General features: G+C 34.2%; 1 protein-coding gene across 1 annotated transcript; it reads right to left on the bottom strand.

The window, feature by feature from the left end:
- Positions 1 to 5,925: 5,925 nt before the first annotated feature.
- LOC110113016 lies at positions 5,926 to 9,501 on the bottom strand. Its single transcript, XM_020845424.2, has 4 exons — positions 8,990 to 9,501; positions 8,627 to 8,913; positions 6,819 to 6,927; positions 5,926 to 6,003 (listed from the first exon to the last, which is right to left on the bottom strand). The coding sequence occupies exons 1-3, from the start codon at positions 9,261 to 9,263 to the stop codon at positions 6,877 to 6,879; spliced, it is 612 nt and encodes a 203-aa protein (XP_020701083.1). The 5' UTR covers positions 9,264 to 9,501; the 3' UTR covers positions 5,926 to 6,003; positions 6,819 to 6,876.
- Positions 9,502 to 11,757: the final 2,256 nt, after the last annotated feature.

Below are 11,757 nucleotides of genomic sequence, written 5' to 3'. Positions count from 1 at the left end.
AATAGTTACAACTGTAGCGTTGTGGTGCTACTGATGTTTGAGCACTACGAAGTCCACATGGCACTCTCTGACTTACTGGCGCCGGAATTTGGCACTGCGGCACTGTACATGTAGAGACTAAGCTTTGCAGTGTTGACTCCTCCGACGCTGTGGTGCTGGGTAGTTGGTTAGGCTTTGCGACACTACGATGCTGTAAAATAAAGACTGAGCTCTGCCATGTCCATATTTGGGTGCTCCTATGGTGTCAATGATAGCAACGTGACATTATTATAATCGATGTTGCGGTGCGATGCTATACTTAAAATTTTGGCCCATTTCTTATATTTTTTTTGTACAAATACAACTACAAAAACACAATTTCACTGACAAATTAACACATAAAACATATTATTTACACTTATCATGCAGGCAAGAGAGTATGTCTCCAATGGATCGTCTCAATTGTGACACATGAAATACTTGATGGATGGCTGAAGTTGGTGGAAACAATAGGCGATATGCGACCGTGCCAGCCCACTTTATGATCTCGTATGGCCCAAAGTACCGAGGAGAAAGCTTCTAATTCCTCCCTTTAGCTAGAGTCCTCTATATGTAAGGTCATATATTCATATAAACTCTATCTCCTATCTCAAACTACACATCCCTCTCATATCTATCTACCCGCTTCTTCGTAGGTTGTTGTGTTCGCAGTAGATACACCTTCAATTCAGTCATATATTCATACACTCTTTGATTTTAATTGACTAATCACAGGTGTTAATTTAAGTAAGTATTCAAAAACTCGTACTGTATGATACGATCGTACAGTACGATCATTTCAAAATTTACGAATTAAGAACTTGCTTAAATTAATTTGACGGCTAGGGTTCTTAAGTATAAATACATCGTATAGTATGATATGTATCATACAGTATGATTTGTTCACAGATAACCGTTGACCCAGAGAAAATCGTATAGTACGATTAAAACTCATACATCACGATCGACAGAAAATTAAAATATTTAAAATCTTTATTTTTGCTCTCCTTGTGTTTGTGCATGATCATCAATGTAACATACATCATTACAAGACTTGACTCAAGAAATGAAAATTACAGACTCATTTAATATAATCAATTTTATATAATCTTGAGTCTTGAATCTTTAAAGAACGATGCATGGTGTATATGAAATATTAGTCAACACAAATAAATATACATTATAAATAATAGAAGAAATAAAAGATTAATTAATATTATTTGTTATCATCAAAATTATAAACTCGGAAGCCCGAGTTGCAACAATCTCTTCCTTTTTTATGATGACAAATAATATTAGTTGAATTTGTAAATTGAAAAAAATTTCTCATAAACTCCCTCTCACTAAAAGAACTACGTTAAAAATAGGGGAAAGTATTATTATTTTTTTAATTTTTAAAGCTAAATAATAAAAAAAATATAAATACAACCAACTATAATACATTCTTCCTCTTTGACATTATCAAAAAGAAGAGATAAAGTAACACATAAAAATAACAACATAATAAAGAAACAAAAATATAAATTATTCTTAAAATATAAAAAATATATATAATAAAAATTAAATACACAAAACAGATAAATAAACACACAAAAACACATAAACAGAACAGAGAAACAAATCTTAACATGCTTATACCTCATCATCTTGCTCATGTTATGATGATTTAGAAATTATGTCTACCTAGGAGATTTTTTATTTTTTATATTTTTCTCATATTACAATCGGTTTATTCTTACTCTTTTTCGTTGCAGGAAGAGTTTTTAAGTTGGACATTCAAATTTCAGATGTCAGGATTTCCTATACCCAAAGCAAATAACGTTAGAAAAAAAACTTAACATTTTTACCTTTACTCCACTTTTGTTGATATTTATGATTGTGCTTCAATAAACTTTCGAATTTATATGTTATCAATGTTATCTCCTTGCTCTCATCTTCTACTAAGCCACATTCATTTATGTCTTTGACTTTTAGCACTATAGTCTTCTCATCACCTGCATCCATAAGTCTTTGACTCACACTTTGCTCGTAGGCAATGAGTGAGCCTATTAGATTATCTATAGAATAAGTATTGAAATCTTTTGATTCATATCTAACCATGACTTTGACATCAAATTTATCAAGGAGAGAATGTAGAATTGTTTTAACCTTTTTAAAATTCGAAAGTATTCAAAAACTCGTATTGTACGATACGATCGTACAATATGATCAATTTAAAATTTACGAATTAAGAACTTACTTAAATTAATCTGGCGGCTAGGGGTTTTAAGTATAAACACATCGTACATTATGATAGATATCGTACAATATGATTTGTTCACAGATACCTGTTGAGCCAGAGCAGATCGTATAGTACGATTGAAACTCGTACAGTACGATCGACAGAAAAATTAAAATATTTAAAATTTTTGCTCCCCCTGTGTGTGTGCATGATCACCAATCTAACATACATCATTACAAAAGTTGACTCAAGAATTAAAAATTACATACTCATTTAATATAATCAATTCTACACAGTCTCGAGTCTTGAATCTTCACATACTCTGCCCAGGCTAGCCATTTAGCCAACATCTTTGGGGTATCCAAGACAAAGTAACGAAGATAAGTCTCAACACTGTGATTTACCACCCTCTTCTGACCATTTATTTGAGGGTTAAAAGCAGTACTCCACTTCAGGATAATCTCCTACATCTTGAATAACTCCCTCCAAAAATGTCTCAAAAAGAATTTATCCCTATCATATACTATAGACTTGGGTATGCCATTCAAATAGACCACCTCTTTAATGAAAGTGGATGCCACTGACACCGCAGTGTATGGGTGGCATAGGGGAGTGAAATGAATATATTTGCTCAATTTTTCCACCACAATTAGAATCTCAGTGAATCCTTCTAACTTAGGCATTCCCTCAATGAAGTTCATAGTCATCTCTTCCCATATATTCTTGGGTAAAGCTAAAGGCTGTAAAAGACCACTAGGATCCATAGCCTGGTACTTGTGTCTATACATACATCACAAATGACTACCATCTTCTCCGCATCCTTCTGCATTCCCACCAAGTATAGTTTCGCTTTCAATCAATAATATCTTTTGGATTCCCGAATGTCCCCCAATAGCTATGCCATAAAACTCGTGTAATAAGTGAGGGATGGGTGGTGATGTCCTTGATAGCACAAATTGTCCATGGTATAGCAACTTATGACCCACCAAGGAATAACCAGGATGACTATCCATTTTCTGTAGTAAATCACCTCTAATTTTACTTGGCTCTTCATTATGCTCGCTCTCTTACTCCTTATAATCCACCACCATGGGGACTAATAGAGCCATAACCTAGGGATCTTCATTATTTCTTGAGAGAGAGATGCCACTTTATTTTCTAACATGGGCTTATATAGGGTCTCAAAGTCAAACCCCAACAGCTTGGAAAGTCACCACTGATGCTCGTCTGTCATCATCCTCTGCTCCAACAAAAACTTCAAACTCCTCTGATCGGTACTAACTATGAAGGGCTGCCCCAATAGGTAAGGCCGCCACTTCTGAATTTCTAATTAAATCTCATGCAGTCCCCTTTCATATACTGATTTCAATTTAGCCCTGATAGTCACCCCTTGGCTAAAATAAGCTATAAGCCTCTGCCTTTGCATGAGAACTGCTCCCAACCCATAGCCTAATGCATCAGTCTCTAGTGCAAATGGTTGGCTAAAACATTATAGTGCTAACACAGGAACACTAGTCATGGCTTTCTTTAGCTGCTCAAATGTCTGAGTGGCTGCCTCCCCCCATTTGAAATTATCCTTCGTTAGGCTCATCCATCGCATTTATCACGCTCGTGCTCGTTGCTCTTGCTCGCTCACCTATTGCACTCAAACAAGTCAACTGGTTGGGTTAGCGCCGGGTCGGGTTCGGGTATAGACATAATGCATTTACCTAATCAGGTTGGGTTTGAGCCAGATGAGTTGAAACCGGGTTAATTCTGGGTTGGACCCGAACCTGACCCAAAAAATCATTTTGACACCCCTACTTGTAGCAAACCAATGAACACTAAAGTCCAACTCCTAAGATCTACCAACCAATCTCCTTTGATGTTTCTCAAGATCCCATGATTAAATAATGTCTACTAACATCCAATTCGAAACCTCCACTATTGTACAACCCTTTATTCCCTCCATCACCTTTCATTGATGCCCATTGACCCACAACATTGAAAGTTTGTCAACCAACATCACCTGATATTCACAATTCACCAATATCACTCGACATCTATTACAGTCCAACTCCCAACGCTTTCCAGCATCTAAGTATAGACAACTATCATCACCATTTGCCAATGCACGTTGATCCATAAAATTGGATATCCTCTAACCAATATTTTTCAATATTCATACTCCATCGATAATGTCCAAACTACATCGCAATTGGCTAATATCTAACTCCAGTCACCGAGTATTTTGAATTTAAATTATATTTTATTATTTGCCATCAAAATCAATCATGTTTTCTTAAGGGTGTCAATTTCAGGTCACGAGTCGGGTTCGGGTCGAACCCGAAACTGACCCGACACTATTCAGGTCAACCTGAACCCGATCCGTTTGCAAACGGGTCAATTTTTCGGACTCAAATCTGACCCGCTTCAAGTTTGGGTCAACTCGACATGAACCGAATGACCCGGTGCCAATAGAAAATGCTAGTTTTCGGGTCCAAAAACAGGAATCTATGCTTTTCGTGTCAAAAATCGGTCAATCTCGGGTTGCCGGGTCAAAAATGGGTTTTCGAGTAAAAAGACGAGTCAATTTCGAGTCAAAGGGTCAATCCGACCTGATTTTTGAAACGGGTCGAATTATTGAACCCGAATGTAACCCGTTTCGGATTTGACTTGACCATAACTTGAAATTTTCGGGTCGTATTTTGACACCCCTAATTTTTTCAATGGAGCATATCGGCTAGCAGGTCAACATTGGTCATCAATTCTTTCATCATTAGGTTCATTCCATGCAATTTCCTCATGTTGCCGTCAGGTCGGAGCCATAGGCTTATGCAATTCAATTTATCTCAAACAGTTTCTTCTCTTTGGCTATCAGTTGTTTACCCGTTAGCTAATAATCATCAAGCTTAATCCCCTCAACTGCTCTACACAATTATTGTTCAATGGCCCATAATCATTAGCAACCGCAGCTTGCGGGAATTTTTTTTTGGAAACATTTAGGACAATTAAGGCAGACTCACATACACGTCGTATATACAAGACTCAAATCCAAGACCTCTTAGTTCATAGCTTAAGCTCCCAACCAACAGATCAAGGTGAGTTGTGTGGTTGCATGATTTCTAGGAAGCTATATAAAAAAAAAACAAAGAAGTGAACATTTTGGCTTGGTTTCAGTTTTGAGATCTACAATTTATGTACAAATTGAAATGTAGCATTAGTAACCATGGGGAAAAAAAAAACATTTCTCAACAGATATTATCAAAAATATCATTCTTCAATAAGACATTGATACAGAGGAAGAGAGCAAAACCTTGTGCTGATTACAATCAATTTTGAAATGAAAACTAAGCTGAAACCAAACCAAAATGTTCTGATCCATTTCTGTTATAATGGTTCGAATTCAGTTTGATATTTATAAATTCAGCTCGGTTCAATTCAACTCAAAAAACAAAAGGTCCAGTTGATATCAAAATGGCTTCTATTTCTATAACAATTACTGTACAACTGTATTTGATTGAATTCAAGATGAATATGTACAATTTAAGCTACATGAAGCATGCATCACTTTGCCTATTTACACAAACTTTCAGAAAGATGTTGCTCCAAAGAGTAAAAAGTAAAATAATCCAGAAAAATTGGCCGTTAAACTCATCCTAGACTATTTATATTAGATGGCAATGGATCCTTTGCTGTGCATAATAATTCTTTGCTGTGCATAATAATTGTGAAGAATCTCAACCATTCTCTTGCTCTTTCGATCATAACTCCATGCCTTTAAACTGCAACAGAGTAACAAGACAATATTCATCAAGATTAGGCATCAAGAAGTAATAATCGAAGGTTTAAATTGTCTAAATACTAGAAGTTTTACATAAAAAGCTCATCAAATATGGATAATCATATTCTTAGGAGGATTAGAAGGTGTCAGACTTGTAGTTTTCAAATTAGAAACTGCATATTGAGGAGAAATTATTAGGTGAGCACAAATACTCATCACTTGATGAGGATATCTTCATACCGTCAGTGTTAATATTAGTATTCTAAGGTCTGGAAAATTTGTCAGGCTATTTTTATCTTGTTCTCTCGAACTTAAGGAGTAAGACATCGATTACTAGTACATATTGTGCTCTATATTATTCTGTATAGGTTTCACATCAATTTATTATTTAATAGAGATCAATATAGTACAATAGAGAAAACAAATACTGAACCAACGCGCAAAACCCCCTCTCTTGCTCAATATTTACACAATAATCTCGCAGTGATGAGAGAACATCCATCCAACATGAATGTCAGAATGCGATTTAGGCTTCATATGTGACGACTATCTTGCTGTTTCTTTAAGCAGCTTTCTAGTTCAATAATTAAATTTTTTGTATTAAAAAGTTGCTTTAAGAAGCAACAAAAAAGCCATCCCAAACAAAACCTTAATTAATGAAGTTCGGGCTATTCAGCTAGTAAAAAAATGGAAAAGTTTTTTTAATAGAGCAATGGTAAAGGAGTAATGATATCATAATGCTCCATTTGTATATGATTGGTGCATATATTAGCAATAAAAAGAATTGAATATAACAATTGAATTTTTCTATATTACCTGAAATTCCAGATAAGGATGACAACTGTCTCCTTCTCCATAAGACCATCATTCTTTACTAGCTTAATGCAATTTTATGGTAGTTGAAGTCATTATTGTAAACAGACACCTGCATCATACAATTCTTGGTCAGAGATTGAAGAAAAATAAATACCTTTGAAAATGACATTTACTAATTATTTAGTCCAAGAGAAGACCACTATAACACGTTGCCATCTATTTTTGAAACAAAGTTTCCCAATGAATGTGGACACTTAACGGTTAAAAACCTCAAAGTAAACTAATTGAAAATTTTAGTCCTTCGGCATTACAAGTTATTCAAGCGTGAAGGGGTAAGCAACCTCCCAATTTCCACCAAAACCACAAACCAGTTACCTTCAGCCAAATAATCCACACTAAGGAAAATGTTGTCGCACTAACGAGTATCCATCAAGAAACATAAGAGTATTGTATTTAGTATCACATCTAATAGTTAAAGGAATATGTTGATGCATACTACTAACTGCTTCATACTCATCAATAATCTCAATAAAATTAACATAAAAACTAAAAAAAAAATACACTCAATATTTTTCATTACAATGAAATAAAGATAAAAAATAACAAATAAAATTATTTATTATAAAAATTATCTTGCTCCTATTGTATGTGAAGTCAGTTACTATACTCATAGAAACAAGGTAAAGAGGAAATTAGATTTTGTAAGAATTTTAAGAAAAGAATGTATATTCTTAAAATAACTTCATTTTTAACTGTATCCATTAACTTTATCTTCAATTTCCATCACTTTTGACTTCAAATTTATTTTGGCTCCTATTTTTAAGGATTAAATCAAACTTATTATATAGTCTGGATTAAAATAGCCCCCCATAAATAGAATGTTGTTGTGGGACTATTATGACACCTATTTAAGGAGTGTAGAGGTAAAATAAGATGTTTAATATAGTCTGAGATTAAAATAGCCCCCCATAAATAATAGGTGGACCATTTTGATCATTTTCTTAAAAAAAAAAACTTTAATCAATGATATATCATACCCCCATTACAATCAAGTTTCTAAAACCCATTTTCTGTTTAATTTTTTATCCCACTGTAATTTCTTGTGTTTTGATAGTTCTTGTAATTTTGAGTTTCTATTTTGGTTGTAGTTTCAATCACTTTGATATGATAAAATTTTACAAAATATATTGAAGGTATGAAATAAAAATGCTTATCAAAGTCGAGTTCAATTTGAAATACAAAACTAAATGAAACTCTTCATAATGATTTCCAACAGGTTTCAATCAAAATCAAACCTAAACCACTAAAACCATGGAAAATTATAACCACTACCACAATCACCTTAGGCCTGCACTCATGAATGCGTGGCTGATCCAACAAAAAATACATAAAGGGGTCATTCTAAACTTAAATTATCCAAAAACTCCTCAATTTTTGGATTCCATCGTCTTTAATATGTAGAACCATTAGTAGCAAAACAAAAGAATTTAATACATCAAAACCAATTTTAGTGTAATGGCAAAAGGTGTTCAACTTTCTTCAATTAGTTTTATTTCTAATTTGCTCTTTAAACTAGATTACAACATACAAGGGTAAGAATTTGAATTTCTCTGTTTAGTTCGAGCTCAATTTAAATGACTAGTAAATTGAAAAAAACTCAAGTTCCTGTGTTATGATTAATCAGAATCATAGTCAATTAACAGACAGATAGGCATAAATTAGTCAATAAGAACCACTACAATTTCACAATGGATGATTAAACTCTGATGAAATGGAGGAAACATGAAGGAAATTCAATTCGTTCATACCGCCTCAATGTCGATTTTGTAAACAAGCAGCTTTCGTCTCTCCCTGCAACTGGTCCTATAAGCCGCCACCAGGTGAGCCATGGCCAAAGCAAAAGAGCTCAAGAACAGAGCCTCCACCGCCGGCCGCCCCTCCTTCTCCCCAAACGACAATATATGGCGTCTCCCGGTTCCTGCTTCAGCTCCAAACATGGCGACCGCTTTAAGCATCACATACCCCGCCGACACCACAGCAAATACTGTCGCCAATCCTAAATACGGCCCCTTCCCACTCCAACACATATAGAAACCTGCAAAAAAACCCAAATTCACTCAGAGAAATTTCATCAAACATAAAGTGGCCACTATCACATCTTCAAAACATACATAGTAGAAGAAGCGATCTTGCAGCAGAAAGCAACGGCAAGTCAACGAAAGAAGCCCCAAATCGATAGCTTCTGAGCTGAACAGACAACATCGGGGCCCCTGAGCCGCCGGCCGCGGCGGCCAGGAGGGCGGAAGGGATGAGAAGATCCAGAAAGACGACGAGAAGCGGAGGAGCACAGACGAAGAAGAGGGAAGCGAGCATGTTGGCAACGAAAAAAATAGTTTTTACCCATCTCCAAGCTCGGCTCCACAGCTTCTCCTTACTCGAAACCATGATCGTGGCACTGTTCGAATCCCAGTGGGCATCGACTGAAGATGAGATGGGAGGAGCAAGGAGAGTGAGACGAAAGCTACTTGTAGAAGGGATGCGTTTGGCTTAGATTTTCCTCTCCGTACTTTCAACGGAAAGTCAGCGTGGAAAAGGAGGAGTTTTGGGTTCCGAATCCTTGCCAAAGCGTGATGGATCTTTAATGTAGCCGACGAGACTGAGAAGGATGAAGGCGACCACCAAACCCTCTAGTGGGATCTATTGAAGACAAGACGGCCTATATAGCGGAAAATTGAATTGCCGCGTGTCGAAGATTTTTTTTTTTTACATATACACGTGGAAAATGAAGGCTGGCTTCTCGAATGATATTCTTTTCTGGAAAATCTAAAATAATAATAATTGATTTGGACAAACAATTTTATTATTATTTATTAATTCCCTTACAAGCTTTCTAAAGAATAACAAAATACGGAGTTTGAGAAAATAATTTTATTTGAACGTTTTAGTTTTGGTAAAATATCTACGCTCACATTGTTGGACAGAGTTCCTTTCATACTCAATCTAATTTGCATGGAGATTTATAGGGGTGTTAATATTTGATCCGACCCGAATATCCGACTCGAACTCGACCTGAAAATTTTGGATTCGGTTTGACCCGAACCCGAACCGGGTCGGATTCGGGTTAGGGATTTCGACCTGTTTGTAAAACCGGGTCGGGTTTGGGTTGACCTGGAAACCCGAAATCAACCCGGTTTAATCCGTTTTTAATTAATTTAGGAGGGTTTTAATGGATTTTTATGAAATAAGTAAATGATATTTCAAATTAAATTAATCTTGATTTATTTTAAATTAATTGAAGTAAATCTTATCTTAATTTGATTTAGATTTAAATAAATTGAATTAAATAAAAAAGTTTAATAAAATACCCTAATTGGGTAGGGTTCTGGTTGACCCGGACCCGAAGCGGGTCGGGTTCGGGTTCGAAAAACCGACTCGTTTGCAAAAACGGGTCGGGTTGAACAGTGTCTGGTCAATTTTAGGTTGGACCCGAACCCGACCCGTGACCCGGTTTTGACAACCCTAGAGATTTGTGCTGTTTATACTAAAATATGTAGGCGATTTTTTTTTATTTCTTTTATTTAAATATTAGAAATTAAGTCAAATTTAATTTATATTGTGATGCATAATTATGCATGTTGCCTTAATTTTTTTTTTTTTTTTAAATCAAAGTGAGTAGCAAATACTGGGGAGTAACAAGCCTCTCTTTTAAAGATGGATAAACTTACTACATAATTGATTAAACATAAAAAATAAAAATTGTATGACTAAAATCAATCTTATGAATAATAAATTGACAAATGATTATAAACTTTAAAATCTATTTTATCCCTTTTTTATGGAGTTGCATTACAAGTTCATTAGAAATCATATTAAATTGGTTCTTTTAAATGTATGGCACTACACAATCATTGAGCTGGTCATAACTTATTCTATTGTGCGTTCGATGCTTGACAATTCTCATTACAAAAAATGCTCTCTTTCATTATAATAGTGGCAACTAATAAGTTTAATGTCAAGATAATAAACCTATAAACTATGAGATATATGCCATCTTTTTTTTTTTTTTTACTTTAATAGTTTATTGTGGAAGATCAATAATGTTACTAAAAATAAAAGCTTGTCATTTGTACCCATAACAATAATATAAATGAATAGCTAGTGTTCAAAAGCCACAAGCTCAACCATAAAAAAAATAATTGAATATAACTCCATAAGATAAATTAGTTTCCTTTATTATAAGAAGAAAATGAATTGCTAGGATTTATTCATGACAAACAAAGAAGCTAGTACTTTAGAAAATGGCAAGTATTCTATGATGTATCTGAAAATCTCTATGAAAGTGGCATGACAATTAAGTGATACCTTTGAAAATAAGTATGCATAGAAATCTTATGAAATCATGTTTTACTAGTACTTCATTTATTCTTCATACATTACTATTTTTTTATTATATTGCAATTTAGCATTTTAATTTAAATTTTGATATATTTGATGGGTTAGGAGAAAAAGTTTATTGATCTGATTATGCTCACTCGATTCTTTCTGATATTTAAAGGAAAGGGAAGGGGTCGATAGAGTAAAAAGTATAGAAATAGGATATTCTTATTAGGGAATGTGCCCTAAAGAAATATTATTGTAATATATTTTCTATGGAAATAAATATTTAAAGACAAGTTTAGCATGTTTCGATATTATCATTTGATATAATATTTTTATTCCATGATTATTTATGTAACCATAATTTAGTATATAATTATATACAAGAGGATTGAATTATGGATAATAATCAAAACAAGTTCATAATTATTAATTATAGTTGGAATCTATAATTAAATATTATTAGTACGGTCCATCAACATTAAGAATGGAATAATCTTATCCGGATTATTCGATATGGAGATATTAAGAATTGAGGTACTTTATATAATATGATTATATA

The sequence above is a fragment of the Dendrobium catenatum genome, unplaced genomic scaffold (genome assembly GCF_001605985.2).
Source record: "Dendrobium catenatum unplaced genomic scaffold, ASM160598v2 fragScaff_scaffold_858, whole genome shotgun sequence".
Lineage (NCBI taxonomy): Eukaryota > Viridiplantae > Streptophyta > Magnoliopsida > Asparagales > Orchidaceae > Dendrobium > Dendrobium catenatum.
Note: the sequence above shows the minus strand (reverse complement) of the source record. Positions and strands in the feature narration are given on the sequence as shown.

Coding starts and splice junctions, on each gene's coding strand:
- LOC110113016 (XM_020845424.2), bottom strand. CDS start 9,263: ATGGTTTCGAGTAAGGAGAAGCTGTGGAGCCGAGCTTGGAGATGGGTA. Junction 8,914..8,989: donor AAGATCGCTTCTTCTACTAT/GTATGTTTTGAA, acceptor GTTTTTTTGCAG/GTTTCTATATGTGTTGGAGT. Junction 6,928..8,626: donor ACAAAATCGACATTGAGGCG/GTATGAACGAAT, acceptor TGTATGATGCAG/GTGTCTGTTTACAATAATGA.